The sequence below is a fragment of the Amaranthus tricolor genome, chromosome 8, assembly GCF_026212465.1.
Source record: "Amaranthus tricolor cultivar Red isolate AtriRed21 chromosome 8, ASM2621246v1, whole genome shotgun sequence".
NCBI classification, from domain to species: Eukaryota; Viridiplantae; Streptophyta; class Magnoliopsida; order Caryophyllales; family Amaranthaceae; genus Amaranthus; species Amaranthus tricolor.
The window spans coordinates 27,951,894-27,970,100 of record NC_080054.1 but is presented as its reverse complement, the minus strand read 5'-3'; the positions used below and the strand labels follow the sequence as shown (position 1 = coordinate 27,970,100).

Genomic DNA, 18,207 nt, shown 5'->3' with positions numbered 1-18,207 from the left:
TGTGGAAGATCAAAAAAGAACGAAAGGAGTATGTATTGGAATAAGTAATGAATGTTGTTTGAATGAAATCATAAAAATTGAGTACTGAATATTTCAAACTTAAAATTTAACCATGAATATTCCAAACTTTGAGGAATATTTACCAAGAGTATACTATGGTGACCAGTGAATTCACAATCGTTAGCCATCCTTGGTAAATTCAGGTCCATATACGCAATGTTTGTATATCGTAATCTATCTAATTTTGCAAAATCATTGTTGTTTTTAAAAATTTTTGGGTAGTTTCATTTTCCCCAAGATGTGGCAGTTGGGAAGGGTGGTGGGATGGGAGGAGGGGTGGAGTGTGGAGGGATGAATTCTAATTTTTTTTTTATTCAATTTTAGTTTTTTTTTTATTTTTTTATTAATTTACCTTCAAAAATAGGTTATAATTTGCACAATAACATTTTTGATAAGTGATTTATTAGTTTAAATTAATCATAATTAATTAAAAATTAGAATTATTCTAAAAAAATCAGCAAAAAATTAAATTATTTAAGGTAATTTTTCCAACATTTAAGTGTATTACTTATTACTCCCTCCGTTCCTTTTTGTTTTTCCACTTTACTTTTTGCACGCATTTCAAAGTAAATTTTGAGCCTCGATATCTCTTAGTGCGCATTATAAAAATTGTAAAAAATTATATATTAAAATTCTTTGAATCAAGACGAATCTAACAAGATCCCACATGAATATATTTTATCTTCAATATAAACTTCAAAAATAAAATTTAAATTTCTCTCTCCTAAAATGAAAAAACTTAAAGTGAAAAAACAAAAAGGAACGGAGGGAGTATTATACATCAAAATTACTAATTTGTAATGTTTGTGTGATAACGTAAAATTTTGTCCGGAGCAAATAAGTACTCCGTATAGAAGGAATATCAAATCAAAGTGCTTCGTTCAATATATTCATTCATTATTGATTGAGAAGGCTACACGTACACCCAACTCGGTGACAGACTGGCAAGTGGATTGCAGAGAAAGATTTTGAACCGCCACACTACACACAGTATTATATATGAGCTTTTAATTAAGGAAACCATTCGAATGGTATCCATTATTATCCACCATTCTCCAAATTAAGGAAACCTCATTACTAGGTATCTTTTTTATCTCTTCATTTTTTCCCATTTCATATTCAATACTTAGCTTCACTTAAATGGATATTTATTTTTTCAAAATATACATTTTTTTTTTTTATTTTTTAGTATTGTTAGCATACTATACTTCCTTCTATTCCTTTTAAGTCTGTTATTACTTATTTTTTATTTGATCAAGTTATTTTAAATGTCTTTTTTATTTTAGATATGCTAATTTTCCCAATTTAGCTTCACTAAATAATAAATTTTTCTTATACATCAACCGCAATATAAGCTAACGGAATTTATTTTATGTCTCTTGTTGTAGCATGAACTACTCTTCGGGAAAAAAAAATGGATCGTTTGTGTTGATATATGTGATAAAACTCATAATTTTGATCAATGTGTTTATTGCTTTTACTGAAATATTATTACTGAAGCAGGAATACGTACATTGCACATTTAAACTGAGGGTGTTTTTATGTTTTTTTATTTTATTTATTTATTTATTTTTATTTATGTTTATATTTCTTCATATCCTGCTCACAACCTTAACGCTTCTTTTGACCTCTCAAATAACGCACAAAATCAGCATAGGAATAATAATCACCACAAGGACAATACGTGTCAAATATCATGCAGCGGCACAAAAAGCGCACTAGGTGCTTCTCCATGGGAAAAAAATTGAAAATCATAACTAACAATTACGATCATCTTGAATTAGAAGAACAAATCAAAATATAAAATTGATGGTAACCTAATTCTGAGAAATTTTGGAGAACGATAGCAGTAAGATCTTCTTAGTTAATACTATACACTATAGTGACCCTTAAATGTTGTTGTAACTTGTAGTGACCCTTGATGTCCTCACTTTAAATCTCTTCGACAGTGGCATCGATCAAAAACTGCAATATATAATGTTAACATGGGATTAGTGTTTAGCCTATTATAGAATAGTTATAAAATAAATCTCTACACATTTAAGGCCCTAATTTATTGATATACTAGGTTCAAATTCTTTTAATTTAGTAAGATAATTAGATTTTCCATTCTCGATTTCCACTGATGTCCGCACCCTTTCTTGTTTCCAACAATAAATGTAGTGTAATAAGCTTTAAGGGATTGAAATCACCTTCATCACATGACAACTTGGTTCTTGGCATAACAATCGTCATACTCTTAGATCATATAATTAGGGTATGTCATAACAATCGTCATAACAATCAGCGTATCCCCTCATAGATCATATAATTAGGGTATGTCAGGTCTGCTGCGCAGGGATATAAAACTAGAAGATTGCAGAACATTCACCATACTCTTACGGTCTGTTTGGTAGGTAGTAATAAACAGTAATAATAGGAATGAAAAAGTAGTGTAATTTCAGTTGAAAAATATCTTGGCTACCTTGATGACCATGCTGTCTAACTCCAATTATCTCATTTTCTTCATAAAGTTCATTCCAATGCATTACCATTAGGAGAAGTGATATTAAGTAGCAATGGAAATTTATAAATAAAAATTTTTTTAATCAAAATTTCATTACCATGGGAATATATAAACTTTTGATAAAATTTTACACTATAAATCATTTTCATTACCATCTTTTAGTATCACTATAAATATCTTTCTTCTTCTTCATGAAATTAGATTCAATTATTAACATTTCTAAATATAGCATGTGTAGTTTTGTGCAAAAGAACAGTGGGGTGTGCATCTGAACTAATTACCATACCTTATGTAGTTTTGTGCAAAAGGGTTTAAGGTTGAAACTGCCGTTCTCAAGGGTAATTTTGAGGTGGCAACCGCCTAGGGTCCAGCTCATAAAGAGTGCCCAAATTGAGTTAATCCTTATAATTAAAAGTTAGTATTTGCATAATTGACTTCTAACATGAATCGAACTTGTAACATTAGGTTTTTCAGTTAAGTGCATGACTGCTAAACTACATAGTTGCAGAAAAAATAATCGAAACTTTACTTTTATATAAGGGTTTTTTTTTTTTTTTTTTTGACTAGGGATTATGATAGTGTGCATCTGAAGTATTTACCAAATGAAGTTTGAAAAAGAATATAGGAGACGAATGGTGTCCGAGTGGGTAGACGCCTATATGGATTATGATGGTCTGAAAAAAATACTGCACGAAATTGGCGTGTCTCAAGCTGAAAACAGGGATCGGCATGGAGAAGACATCGAGGGCCAGGTGATCAAAACTAGTCCCTCTGTTGGGAATCGTAGCAGAAACCTCTTTTGGAGGAATCTTTTCCAGTCATCCGAAGATACATTAGAAAAGGCTGAGGTGAACTTCTTCAAAAAACTCGATGAAGAGCTCAACAAGATTAATGCATTCTATAAAGATAAGGTCGAAGGAGTTTTGAACGAAGCAACCGAGTTAAACAAGCAAATAGATGCATTCTCTGCATTGAGAATTAAGATGCAAAACCATGCTATCAAGGGGTCTGATTCGGTGGATGATATGGAACCTTTAAGAATGAGAGCAAGAAATGGAGACAATTGCCAAGGTATATTTTCTGTTTATGATCAGATTCTTATTATGCTTGAATACACTGTTATGACTTTTAAATGAGAGCAAAGAAAATCATGGTGAATTGATGCATTTCCTATCCCATAAATTTGCCAATTACTAGCCTACTAGGAGTTTCAATGACGGGCCAAAGATTTATCAGCCTGTCTTGCACGAGACAGTCTCACGGTGAGACGACTTTAAAACAAGAAGCCCATAAGTTAGAAGTTTTTATTATTGGACTATTTAACACAAGTATGAGGCATGTCTCACGGTGAGACCGTCTCATACAAAAACTTGTGAAGATATATTCTTCTTTGGTTTCGGGTTAAATGGGCTATAGTAAAGGGACTTATTAAATCATGTGCACTTTATATTTATCTGAAGTTTCAGAGGGTCAATGGGAAAATTAACCTCTACGTAATCACTAAGAGCATCCATATCGATGACCTTTTTAGAGGTTATATGACCAAATTATGGCAAAACTCCTATTAATAGTGACCCAAAATTAGGTGAGTCATGGAAAAGATTGGGCAATTGGATCAAGATATTTCAAGCCACCGGTCATCTCTTATTTTTCCAAACATGTGCTATGTGTCTCGCCGTATAATTGGGTGGTGTAGAAAAATAAAATTTTCTTAATAGCTATTTTTTGATCAAAAATAAATTTTAAAAAATTTAAAAAATATCAAACGGTTTTATTTTTTCGAAATCTATATCAATTTTGATAATTTTGAAATATTTTCAAAAATCAAAATTTTTTTTGCTAATTTCCTACCTCTTACTTTTGATATAAAATCTCACAAAAATCCTTTAAATATTAAAAAAAAGGATTCAAATAATATAAATTTTTTTAAACAAATGAATTTAATTTTTTTAAAAATAAATTTATCTTGTTCATAAAGATATAGTTATTAAAAAAATAAATAAAAGACGTAGATAAAATAAGGGAGAGAAAATATTATGAGATAGATAAAATAAAAAAGCAAGAGAGATAACATGATTACCTTTTAAAAGAGGTCATTCTTAATAAGATTAGGTTGAAAAGATCAACTTTTAAGAAAGAGAAAAATTATCAAATAGTAAGATGACCTTTTTTTTAGGTCATGAATAGAGGTGTTCATTCGGGTGATCGAGTTGGTTTTGGACGGGTGTCATTCGGTTCAGTTGTATTTCAGATCGGTCATTTTTCAGATGCGTGTTACGGCGAGTCACACTCGGGTCAGGTCGATTAGTTACGGTTCAGTTGAAGATCAATTATTTGAGCTATCGGGTTAGCATCGGTTCAATGTCGGTTGAAGTTCATGTCGAGTAGTCAATCGGTCTCGGACTTTCATCGGTTAATAATTGGTTCGATTTTACCGGGTACAGATCGGCTACAAATTAATAATTACTATAGATCGAGTCAATATCAGATTAAGTTGTTCGCATTTTTTAATTGCTGATAAGATTTCCCTTAATTAAGGCAAAATAGTTAAAATGCAAATCAGTTAATGATTATTACTTTGTTACTTTTACTTGTTTAAATGTAAATTAAAAAGTTTTATCATTTTTCATCTAAATTGATTAAAAATAGTTAAATAGACATTGACCATTGATTATTAACTCTAAATATATGAAATCAGGTATGTATAAAATTTAATTTATTAAGATTTCTATTACTTTATTAGATTAACTAATAAGATGATTGAATATGAGTCGATCATACCTCTATGTTAAAAATTGGTTTAGGTTTATGGCATTTCGATTAAAAATTCGTTCGGGTTAAGTCGATTTTAGCCGGATCAAGTTCGGTTTTGTGCATGATTCGGGTCGGGTATGACTCGGGTCGGTCACTATTAGTTTTGGGTAATCTCGGTTAACAGTTATATGTCAATTATAAAAATCGGTCGCAGTTGGGGTTCGATTTTACGATTTTCGGTCGTAAATCGGTTCGGGCACAACTTTGGTTCAGATGACTCATGAATAATGATGCTCTAACCTCTAAATATTCAATTCTACGCCTAAAATGAAGTGTTTAAGTGCCATATCATTGTCCGTGGATCAAGGATCGGACATGGGTACGTGAAGCAAAATGAAGAGTTCAAGTAGTATAGTCCCCACCGCAGCTGGGAGCCAATGTAGTTGTATAGGAGTTTGAATAATACGTTAAGTGAGCTTTCGATTTGTGCTATGATACTGCAGAAGGATCTTGTGTAAATAACAGCAGGAGTTGCAGGGGAAACATGGATCTCACAAAAGATACATCAAATTCAAATCTCGTGAAGACCCTTGAGCGTAGGAAGATAAGAAACGAAGCTGGAAGTCCAACATCGGCAATAAGACGCATTTCAAGAGGTCTGAACGACGAGGAAAGGAGTTTAAGTAAGGAAGAATTGAAAGAGGTTGCACAACAATTAAAAGTTACCTTGACCGAATTTTACCAGAAGCTCCGGCTTCTAAAGAGCTTCAGGTAGGAAGCATTTTAGTATTTGGTGTGAAATTCAGAATTTCACTAGCGCATTTCTTACTATGTAATTGGGCTGATTTACTGTCGGTTATATCCAGCTTTACGAACCTCTCGGCGTTTGCTAACATTATGAAGAAGTATGACAAGGTTAGTCTCCTTTCATGGCGTTAAATTGTTAGGCCGTGACAATTCGTCTCACAATCCTCTGTAGGCCCACTCGTGTAGACACACCCACAAGGTACCCGTGGGCTTGGGCCTACAAACCCACGAGTATTGAACGTTAACTTGCATACACACTTGATGAGATTCATTTCATCAAGGAGATTGTTTGTTGCAATTCTTAAATACAGATCACTTTGAGGCATGCAGCTCGGTCATACATGAAAATCGTGGACAAATCTTACCTGGGGAGCTCTAATGAGGTGTGATTTCATATCTAGTATTCTTTTTCTACTACAAAACCATACAAAGTCGAATTATCCGTAAATGAAACGATAGTATAACCATTCATACATTTTGTTTCCAGTACAGGTTACAGAACTAATGAATAGTACAGAAAACTTATTCGCCAAACACTTTAATGGAAAACGAATTGAAGGAATGAAGCCTTCGAGACAAGGAAGACGAAGAGAGCGAAACGGAGTAACATTCTTTTCAGGTATCAACCATACTTGCTATATATTGTTTTAAGAACTTCATATTGCTGAATAGATAACATCATAACATTATTTTATCGCCTGCATGTATGCTAAAAATAGGCTTATTTTCTGGTTGTTCGATTGCACTTGTCGTTGCCATTATTCTTATGGTGCGAGCGACGAGGTTTATGGAGAAAGGACAGAGAACCTCTAATATGGATAACATGTTTGGACTTTACAGGCAAGTTAGATCTTTAGAATTTTCTCGTTGCTTTTCTTGTTTTCAGTAATCTATACTCATCGGCAAATCGTCGTTATTATATTGCAGCTTGTTTTTGTTTATAGTCCTACATATGCTCATGTATGCTGGTGACTTGTACTTTTGGGAGCGCTATCAAGTAAATTATCGGTTCATATTCAATTTCAAGAAAAGAACGGCATTGGGCTATCATGAACTTTTTCTTCTTAGCACAGGTCTTGCAGTTCTAGCTCTTGCTAGTTTCCTAGCAAATCTTAATATGGTTTTTGGCTCAAAAATGGAAGTCCCCAAGAACTTCTCCAAGTCGATGCCTTTAATTGTTGCATCGGTAAGAATTTTACGCTGACTCTTTTTTGCATTTTTAGGTGGTGTTTGGTAGTTGGCTTGTTGGTCAAAAAGGCAAAAAAAAAAAAAAAAAAAGTGGGAGATGGCTTTTATCGGCTGAAAAGTTGGCTTTTAAGCCAAAATGAAAAGGCTGCTCTGGTTGGCTTTCCTGAATGGTTTTCGATTTGCTGGCCTATTTTTTCTCTAATAAACAGGGAGCCTATATTTAATTTCACCAAACATATCTCTAAACTGTTGATTTATACAGATTAAAAGCCAATGAAAACAACCCACATTTTCACTGGTCGTACATATGCCAACTTAAAAAAGTTAATAACGAACCATTTGCCAAACGCCTCCTTACTTTACCGTTAAAATAGCATGACAATGAGATTGTGAACATTGTGCTGCAGGTGTTTCTTGCAATTGTTTTTCTTCCTTTCAACATCATTTATCACACAAGTCGATTTTCTTTGATCAAACGTTTATTTCGCTGCATATGTGCTCCCTTTTACAAGGTGATTGAATCAATTGAGTGCATGCATTTGAATTTCTGCTTTTAAATTGAAGTAGAAGTGGAAAAAAAACTTCCATTTCAGGTCACGCTCGCAGACTTTTTCTTTGCAGATCAACTAACTAGTCAGATTCAGGCATTACGGAGTATTGAGTTCTACATTTGCTACTATAGTCACAAAGGTATCCCACAAGGACAAAGCAACTGCCATGATTATAAAATATACAACATTTTCTATTCCGTCCTACCAATCGTACCATATTGGTTCATCTCCCTTCAGGTGCATTTATATCTTCCTTGATTTCCGTCTTCGCTATATACTGTATAAAACTTTTTGGGTCTCACCGATAAATTCTTGCCTGTAGTGTCTTCGACGTTTGGTTCAAGAGAAGGATCACATACACGGATATAATGCTCTAAAGTATCTTGTAGCTGTAATTGCTATCATCATAAGAACAGTTTATGAACTCCGCCAAGGAACTCTCTGGTTGGTGCTAGCTCTAATCAGCTCGGCTTTAGCTGTTGCGTATAATGCATATTGGGATATTGTGGTTGATTGGGGGCTCTTGCACTTGAAATCAAACAAGCTTTTCCTGCGAGATAAACGTTTGGTTTCACACAGGAGCGTGTATTTTGTTGCAATGGTGATTGGCTTATATACTTTTGCTGCCTTTTTTCCGCTACTTTCTACTTTTTAGTTCGATGGGGCCCAAAGATTTATAGGTCTTTTGTTTCGGATTATAATAGATTATTATATGTAGGGTCATTTGAAAACAACTTCTTTGTTATCGTAAGTTTGCGTATATCCGACCCACACCAAAAAAACCACGTACATGGGAGCCATTTTATGGCGTGGGGGAATTGAAATGTTATTATAGCAAATTAACAACTAATCTCTTATGCAGGTCATTAATGTACTATTAAGAGTTGCTTGGCTGCAGCTTGTTCTAGCATTCGACATACATGGCTTCCGCAAGACAGCTATTTCAATCCTAATTTATTGTCTGGAAATAATTCGTCGTGGCATCTGGAACTTTTTCAGGTATGTATGCATAATTCTTATTCATTGTTCACTTTGTTTTAGATAGTGATTTGGACTTCTGTCTTCACACAATAATATGAGTATAAATATTTGTTGTTGGATCATACAAACAAGAACGGGACTTAAAACGAGTCTTTTTGTTGTCAGGTTGGAAAATGAACACTTGAACAATGTAGGGAAATTTAGAGCTTTCACATCGGTTCCTTTGACATCTAATCACCATGATCGAAGCAATGATGATGATGATGATGATGATGATGATGATGATGTTGATGATGAAACAGTTGATTGATAAATCATTATGTTTATCCCTGTGCTAGGATGCCATGCCGAATGAGGACTCGAGAAAGTAAGAAGGTTAGTTGCTATTAGCAGGTAATGCGGGTGCATGCGACCTTTGATCAAGTATAACGAAGATTTATCGTACTTAATATTGTTATACAGCCCAAAGTTGTTCCCCAGATTGGCTAATTTAGCTCTGAAGCGCTTAATCAACTACTGATATTTATGTCGAGCCCAGGGGGTGGCTTGGCATACGCAACTCAGAAGCTTATGTAACAATTTTTTTTAGCTATATGAAGGTAATGTAAGCTAAAATTGTTGTAGTTATGTAATGCTAATTTGTTGGGTGTATATCCTGGCAGTGAAGTTTGTGACACTAATACACAAGTGATGTACTCCTTTCAGTTCTGCGAGTTTGTTCCACATGAATTTTTGTGCTCCTTGAAGCACTAGCTAGCCAGTCTTCAGTTGGCATTATGTTGATAAGAATTTTGTTTCAATCCTAGAAGTAGGTTGTTTTATATGATCTTGAATGTTAGCAGGAAGTCAAGCTTTGTTGTAATTGTGAAAGCTTTTAAAAACGTTTGATGATTGGTTGTCAATTGTTGGTTATTATAATAGTAACAATTGTTTGGGCACATTTCACAATTAGTTGTTAGCTATTAGTAACTAATAGTTGATTGTTGGTAAGTTTATTGATTTGTTCGACTAGCTAATAATATTGATTTTTTTGTTAGTTGGTAAGTTAACTATTTAAGTCAAAAGTCAATCATACAATCTATTAAAGATGAAGTTTAATTCCATACGATAATTTTTAAGAAGAGGAGACAAATGAAATAATATAGTGTGTTTATCAATATTTTAGGAAACTATTATGTAGTATGTTCACATGGCAAATTAATACATATATATATTGTGCAAAGATAACGGAGTTTTGATGGGGCGTACAAGCTCAAAGATTGTTAGAGTATATAACATATTCTAGAGTCTCAACCATCAGCTTAAGTTTTTGGTTGAGTTGGTTCCTTAGCATAGTATCAGAGCCAACGTGACAAAAGGTCACAGGTTCGAATCTCAACCACTCCTCCTTTAAGGTGGAATATTTAGCGCCAAGTATAAGGAGTATATAACATATCCTAGGGCCTCAACTATCAGCTTAAAGTTTTAGTTGAGTTGGTTCTTAACAAAAATGCAACAAAGCAATAAGAAAATATTTAAGATGAATAAATAATATATAAATTGGAACTTATATTATCTCTCCGTGGACTGTCCCTATGAGAAGATAGTAAATGACTCACAAATGTGAGAGTTTTTTAAGTCATATGGTGCAAACTCAAAGAGACAGAAAAAGTATCAATCAAAAAGTGAAAAATTTATCACCCTACTTTCTAATTTCCAAATCACTTGCAATACTGTAAATATGTTACTATTTACAAATCACTTTTAATTTGTAATTAGTTTTTAATCTATAAGTTAAAACATAGTCAAATGAAATTTTATTTGATTCGTTTTAATGTAAAGATTATTAATATTGAATTTTTATTATGCATGATTAAAATATTAAAAATTAAATTAGTACATTAAATTGTGTTAAAAGACAAATATTAAAAGGAGGCAGAAAAAATACAAATATCGTATGTATTTTGGAATGGAGTATGTACAACATAAAGATGGTATTTCCGTTGTCGGATTCCGAAGAGGCGGAGATAGTGGGAGTATTTTGCATATATCCACACAGACACCACTAATCCCTCTATTTCGCAAACGAATTTTCCTCCGCTTTTGGTCGCCTCGCTGGGTTTTTGTAGGGTTTTACTTCTTACAAAAATCCTCAACAAAAGCACCCATGGAAGCTAAATCATCAACACCTCAAAACCCTAGCGACCAAAACCATTCTCAACCCACAAATTCGCAGAACCCTTATCCCAAAATGGACGCTAATCAAAACCCTGATTCAGAAACCCCCGTTAGCCAAAACCCAGAAAACTCCAATCAACCCACCAACCCGGATGAAAAGGGGCAAATTAACAATGAAGAGAGAGAAAATACCGAAGAAGAAGAAGAAGAGGAAGAAGGAGAGTGTGGGTTTTGCTTGTTCATGAAAGGGGGAGGTTGCAAAGATGCATTTATAGCATGGGAACAATGTGTTGACGAAGGGGAGAAAAACAAGGAAGATATAGTTGAAAAATGTTTTGAGGTTACTACAAATTTGAAGTTATGTATGGAAGCTCATTCAGATTATTATGAACCCATTCTTAGAGCTGAAAAAGCAGCTGAAGAAGAGGTTAAACAAGAAATGGAACGAGAGGCAGATCGGAATTCTGTTATTAAGACAGTTGAGGAAAGTCCAGAGATTGAAGTTCAAAAAGAGGATTAATTTCAGGATTTTGGTTGATCTTTTGTCAGCCAAAGTTGGGATTTTAGTTGAAGATTGGAGGAGTTCAATTCTGACATAGTGGTAAAATTTTTGAAATTTTGAGATTATTGCATCATGTAAGCATCAATTTTTACTTGTTAGTGTTTATTTTGCTGCTAATCAATAAGTAGATACTGATTTTGTCCTGGAAATGGCAACAATTATACACTTTTAGATCCCAATTTTTGTGGGCATTGAGATTTTGATCATGATTCAGAAGCTTACACATAAATTACTTCCATGATTTCTGTGTATATGTCTATCTTGTTTTCTTTCCTTTTGTTTATTGTTTATGCTATTTGTTTATGTGGACTATATGGGATTAGTAGCATTTGTATTCATGGATGCCATTTATATTTGTTGATTTGGACTATTTACTATTTTTCATGATGTAACATGGAAGCTTTGTATTGCAAATCATAGTTTTGTTTCTTCAAAATCAAACCCATAGAAAAAAGATCAGGATGTGATCTTAGAATCAATCAATACATCTGATTATAAGTTCATACTAATGAGGTCATTAGTATAGGTTAGTCCAAGCAAATGAGATTCTATATCATCTTACTATAAAAGAACATATTTCTCATTCTTTTTGGGATTAAGGCTATGTCATTGTTGTTATTAGTTGTTAGCTGTTGTAGGTAGGTAGAAAGGCTGGATCTTGGCTGGTGTAGGTTTCAGAGAGTCAATTGTGATTCCCTTTATTGCTGATTCTTAGCACTTAAAAACTCTTATTATCAAATTAAAAGTCAATTGAAAAGAATAGAGGCCATTAGTGAATCATGTAACACTGCTCTATATGACTAACTTTGGGAGTGTATGTTGACGCACTCTTAAAATCAAAGCCTTTGAGCAAGTAATTCTCAACTCGCCTTTCCTCGATTTGATTTATCTATCTGAGCAAAAAGGTTTCTCCGAAATCATGCATTAAATGGTAATAAGCCCACAAACCTAACACAATGAATGTTTAGAGTATGGACTTTATGTGTTTGTTTTTACTCTATATGTATCTGATGATTTATATTTATAATTGCAAGGGTTTAAGATGATAGAATCCTTCTGGGTAGTTACCCATTTTCGATTGTTTAAAGGACGTGTGGGTTAGGAACCGGGTCGATTTGAGACTTGAGAGAAACAAGCCAATGGGTAAGAGGACACATTGAAAATTTTGCACAGCTTTTTTCTGCACCTCATTTCTGTCTGCAGCATTTGAGGATCGGATTTTGTCGATTCTACGTTTGTAGAGGAAGTCTTGTGAGAGAACGTCTCGCAGGGAGACCGTGTCCCTGACATTAATCTTGGATGTTATCATCTGTTCCTCGAGTTGATTGTAGTATTGACTGTACAGTTCACATGCTGATGCCTATTGCCTACTGACATTCTGTTTGTTTTGTGTTCTTCGAAACGAAAATGGATGAATGTCACTAAATGCTCTTTAGAAAGTTTTCATGATCTTTTGTCTCAACTTTTATCAAATGCTATGGCCTATGAGCTTATTATCTGACCCCTGACCTTGGAGAACATTCGGAAAGGCTCATGCCAATGCGGTTTAAGGAGGGTGACTAAACCAGCTCCCGCATTCTACGTAGCCCCCTTATAAGTTATATACTTATATTCCTGTTGAGGATAGTTTGAGGGAGGCAAAGGAGTGAAAATTTGTTGATCAACTATCAACTGGAAAGCTAAAAGAATATTGAAAACACCAGCTGAGTTCATAGTACCACAAAGGTAGTGAATATAATAATAGCTATCTTATTTGGCCTCGTATGTCTAAGGAGGCGTTTGGTATGCAGGATTAAAAGGCAGAATGAAAAGGACTAAGCAAGGGAAATGGTATTAATCAGTGTTAATGTTCATGATTGTTCGGCATTACTGTGGTAAGGGAAACACCGAAGCGATTTTCCTTTCTTCTTGTTTGGTATAAGAATATAAATTTTAATCATATTTTTTCAAATTTTGTTATATAATTTTAAAGTTTAAAATTATTTCTAATAAACCGAATATGTAATCAACCGTGAGCCAACGTCGTATTTGAAACCAATCTGATGATTCAAATTAACACAATATAACAGATACTCAATTGTAGTTTTCAATGTGGTTGCAATTTCAGTTAGATTTGTGATTAGTTTGGTGTAGTTTTCTAACAAAATGGAGGCCATTTCTTTGAAGATAGATGAAGAGAGCCATTTTTCAAAGAATGATGAGAGCATATTATTGTGATGTATTTTTCTTCAAAAATGGGTTGCAGGATGGTAAATTGTGCTAATACTACTGCAATGGAACTATGATTTAAAATAGATGATGAAAAAGTTGAGAGGATCAGAGGATTTGTATGATTGGATATAGATTACTATGGAGCATTTTTATCTAAAAATGGCAGCCATTGTTGGACAATCAAGCATGAATGAAACATTGAAGAAACAGAGGAAACAAATTTTGTTTCCGCTAAAATTCCATTAGTAACAACTAGGTAGTATCGGTTACTTTTAGGAAACGGATTGAGTTATGAATTTCTCAAATCAAATAAGATATAAGAAATTCATTTAATTGATTAGTTTCCAAGAGTTTAAAATACTAAATTAAATAGGGCCTAAATATGTTTAATTTTGATTGTAAGAAATAAAAATAAATTAAATCTATTTAGTGTTAGATTTTATGATAAAATCAAAATGCAAAATGAACTTTCACCTTCATTCTATCTAAAATCAAACAACAAAACAATAGAATATGAGTAAATTGATTTTTATATAACTAAATTAATTTAAAGTCAAGTCAAAGTTAAATTCAGTCATAAAATTACCAATTAGATAAATATCGGATCATTATATTTGTTTTGAACATATAATGGAGAGAGTAATCACTAAAAGATGGGAGCAGCAAAAGTGTAGATTATTATTCCACAGGATAAAATAATCTCCACGAATGTGAGAGTTTGTTATCAAAACATACTACTCATCATCTACTAAAGTCTATACCAAAATCTCACAATTGAGAAATTCTGTTGAGTAAAATCAAAAATGGCCACCATCTTAACTCTCAGCCCATCATCAAACTTCAAATTCCTCATCTCTTTCAAATCCACCTTCAACTCAAATCCTCATTTCTCAATTCCATCTCTTACTATCAAAAAACCTTTCTCAATCAGATGTTCGAGGGACCCACCATCAGAAATTCACAAATTCTGGGATTGGCTTTCTAACAAAGGCATTATCTCTGCAAAATGCCCCCTAAAACCAGCCATTGTTTCTCAAGGTTTGGGTCTAATAGCCTTAAAAGATATAGCCAAAAACGAGGTCGTTTTAGAGGTACCAAAGAAGTTTTGGATAAACCCAGATACTGTTGCTGCTTCGCAGATTGGGTCTGTTTGTAATGGGCTTAAACCTTGGGTTTCAGTTGCTTTGTTTTTGATAACAGAGAAGAAGCTTGGTGATTCTTCTACTTGGAAATCTTACATTGATATATTGCCTGATTTTACTAGTTCAACTATTTTTTGGTATGTTTTTGGTTGATTTGATTAGTTTTGATTTATGGGTAGCTTCTAATTGATGGGTTTTGAATGATTAAGTATTCGGTAAAGCTAAATGAAAGTTTTGGTTGTTGCTTTTCAGAGCAGGTCAGAAGAGGAGCTTTCTGAACTTCAAGGTTAGTACTTAATTCAGTTTCTTCCTCAAGAATTTTCTTGTAATTATGCTATTTTAATTGTTAATTACATTTACCTTAATGTAATTAAGTTGTCATATCTTTATTTTAAGGGTATCAAACCTACAATGTATCGAACTTACATAATATGCATATACTTTAACTATGGAGTATTACTCAAGATGTTATTAAATTGAAAATTTATTATAAAATTAGACTTTAGATTTAACATATTCATTTATAGCTTTTAGTGTATTGTCCTATAATCCTATTTATTGTGCGGACAACTGAGTTCATGACTCTGACTTTTGGCTCTGAGTGTATTGTGCTGTTCAATTTGCTATATTTCAATCTCAATATGAGCTTTTTTTTAACAAATATTGGAAAACGAATTGATAAGAAGTATACATAATGCAAGGTTATAAATATTAACTTTAATTTCTTCCTTTGAATTGTGCTATGAGTCTATCATCATAGTGTAAAAACAAGACGGCATTCCACTAGCCGCATTGTAAAAGTTTCTAAAAAATTAAAATATATTTTGCAAGTTGTTGTGCTGTTTTGTGAGATATCTCATGATATTTGGCATTACGATAACATCATCACTCCTATTAACGTATCCTTTTGTCATTACCGCGATCCTGACCGCGCTTTTGTACTATGGCTATCATGGACTATTATTCTATTAAGTAGCTGCTAATCTGCTACTTAGTTCCTCTATCAACAAACTTTGTTTTATGCTTCTTTTAATAACAAATCACAGTTTTGAGATTCATTTCTTTTGAAACTTGGTTGTTGAGCCCAAAGTACTACCTAATATCCCTGTTATAAGGAAAAAAAATACACAAAAAAATGAAGTGTTTTATTGCAGACAATCTTTAGTTTGTCAATCTTAATACTGTTAATAGAGGAGTACTTCATTGTAGGTAGTCAGCTGCTGAATACTACACTGGGTGTGAAGGAATTAGTAGCAAATGAATTTGCAAAACTAGAGGAAGAAGTAATAATTCCCTACAAGAGACTATTCCCTTTTGATGTAACACTAAATGATTTCTTCTGGGCATTTGGAATCCTTAGATCAAGAGCATTCACTCACTTGGAAGGCCAAAGTCTTGTTCTAATTCCTTTGGCTGACTTGGTAAATTCTATCTTCTCCCTTTTTTACATAATTTGATAAGAGAAGTAAAACTAAATCTATCCCATGTCAAAGTGTACATATATCACTTATAGATTACTCCTTGCTAAGACATTTATTTCCATTATAGCAAGTATTTCCCCTTATTTAGACTAACATACCCACTAGTTTCTATATATCTCTTCCATTGATTTCATGCCATTTGCCATTTTTTTAGGTTTTGCCAATGTTTTTGGCTCTTATTAAGATGTGTATTTGTGAACTGGTAAGAAAAATTGAAAGTTGGAAGTCGGGGGATTTAAAAAGTGGGCGAGGAAAACCGAAGATAATCTGGAGTGCACGAGTGTTAAATGATATGAAAGATTTAACTTTACAGGTTGACATGGTATAAAATTGAAATGAAAGGAGAAGGAGAACTCATACAAATAACTATTGGAACAATTTATTGGTTCATGTATCCAACCCTAATCTTGAGATTAAGGATTTGAGATTGTTGTGTGAATCAAAAAAAAAAAATTTGCATATGAATCTTTATGACTTTTAAATGTTAGCTAGATGTTACTTATTACATTTGGTTAGCAAGCTTGCTTGTTTCTTACATGTGAAGAACTTGGTTTTTCAGATCAACCACAGCTCAGATATAAGAGTACAAGATTATCCTGGGGAAATTAGGAGGGCTGGTTTGTTCTCTAGAGAACTCCTGTTCTCCCTGAAGAGTCCCACTCTGGTGAAGGCGGGTGACCAGGTACTTTTCTTTCGCCAATTGAACATTGAAGTGTGCACGTAACTTTGTCCTTGTTTATGGTGTCAACTGTGATATAATGGCCTAAATCAGTAAAGAGACTGATGTGGAACTGCCCCTCATTAACTTTTAAGAGTATCTTCCTCATTTATGACCAAAGATATTTGAACAGATTATGATCCAGTACGATTTGAACAAGAGCAATGCTGAATTGGCCTTGGATTACGGGTTCATAGAATCTAGATCAGAACGCAATGTCTACACCCTAACACTGGAGATACCCGAGTCAGACCCCTTTTTCGGGGATAAACTAGACATAGCAGAGTCAAATCGCATGGGGGAAACTGCATACTTCGATATTGTCTTGGACCAGCCTGTTCCAGCAATTATGCTTTCATATCTTAGGCTTCTGGCAATTAGTGGAACCGATGCTTTTCTATTGGAATCTATATTTAGGGACTCTATCTGGGGTTATCTTGAGTGTCCTATTAGTCCTGAGAATGAGGAGCGCGCATGCCAAGTGATACGTGATGCTTGCAGATCTGCTCTTTCTGGTTACGATACCACCATTGAAGAGGTAAACCAATGCTTATTCCTGTTTAGATGAATCCTCTCCATTTTTCCGGGCTGGCTTTACCACGTTGTTCATGGGGATATAAAAAATGTGTGTTTTGATGTAGGATGAGAAGTTGATGCAGCAAGGTGGCCTGAGTCCAAGGCGTGAGACTGCTGTAGGGATAAGATTGGGAGAAAAGAAGGTATTGCAGCAAATCAAGAGGGCTTTCGAAGAAAGAGAGACGGAATTAAGTGGACTCGAATACTACCAAGAGAGGAGGATTAAGGACCTAGTTATGTCCGGAGCAAAAGGCGAAAATCTCCCTTGGATTGGAGAGGTCTAAGACTAATTGTTTTGTGATTTGTTCCAAATGAAGTTGGGGATCAAGGAAGAGACATTTGATTCAGAAAATGTAAATGACGATTAGTTGTGTCAATAGTTAAGAACTTAAAAGAGTAGTTCATGGATGTTTGTAAAAGAAATCCCTTTGGTCATTTTTCTTAAACTACAAAATTTCAATTCGAATTCTCTTGATTTAGAAAGGAAAAAGTCAACTTGATGCTTCCTTCTCA

At 33.8% G+C, this 18,207-nt stretch overlaps 3 protein-coding genes across 5 annotated transcripts; all 3 read left to right on the top strand.

Moving 5' to 3' along the window:
• Positions 1–870: 870 nt before the first annotated feature.
• Positions 871–9,956, top strand: LOC130821300 (phosphate transporter PHO1 homolog 10-like). Of its 3 annotated transcripts, none has more exons than XM_057686994.1 (13): positions 871–1,141; positions 3,134–3,637; positions 5,824–6,091; positions 6,187–6,235; positions 6,439–6,510; positions 6,620–6,746; positions 6,847–6,967; positions 7,055–7,313; positions 7,723–7,827; positions 7,909–8,103; positions 8,189–8,467; positions 8,729–8,865; positions 9,013–9,954. In XM_057686994.1, exons 2-13 carry the CDS (start codon positions 3,169–3,171, stop codon positions 9,155–9,157), a joined length of 2,226 nt encoding a protein of 741 aa, XP_057542977.1. In that variant the 5' UTR covers positions 871–1,141; positions 3,134–3,168; the 3' UTR covers positions 9,158–9,954. The 3 variants fall into 3 exon arrangements, 2 of the variants coding, with proteins under 2 accessions (XP_057542977.1, XP_057542978.1); XR_009045321.1 differs by having other exon boundaries at positions 906–1,141; positions 8,189–8,310; positions 9,013–9,148; XM_057686995.1 differs by lacking the exon at positions 871–1,141 and having other exon boundaries at positions 3,522–3,637; positions 5,858–6,091; positions 9,013–9,956.
• Positions 9,957–10,795: 839 nt separating this feature from the next.
• Positions 10,796–16,230, top strand: LOC130821754 (uncharacterized). The gene is made up of 3 exons (XM_057687536.1): positions 10,796–11,605; positions 15,172–15,205; positions 16,129–16,230. The coding sequence occupies exon 1, from the start codon at positions 10,796–10,798 to the stop codon at positions 11,522–11,524; it is 729 nt and encodes a 242-aa protein (XP_057543519.1). The 3' UTR covers positions 11,525–11,605; positions 15,172–15,205; positions 16,129–16,230.
• Positions 13,357–18,179, top strand: LOC130820119 (fructose-bisphosphate aldolase-lysine N-methyltransferase, chloroplastic-like). The gene is made up of 6 exons (XM_057685370.1): positions 13,357–15,056; positions 15,177–15,205; positions 16,129–16,340; positions 16,960–17,082; positions 17,252–17,656; positions 17,760–18,179. The coding sequence occupies exons 1-6, from the start codon at positions 14,581–14,583 to the stop codon at positions 17,976–17,978; spliced, it is 1,464 nt and encodes a 487-aa protein (XP_057541353.1). The 5' UTR covers positions 13,357–14,580; the 3' UTR covers positions 17,979–18,179.
• The last annotated feature ends 28 nt before the right edge of the window (positions 18,180–18,207 follow it).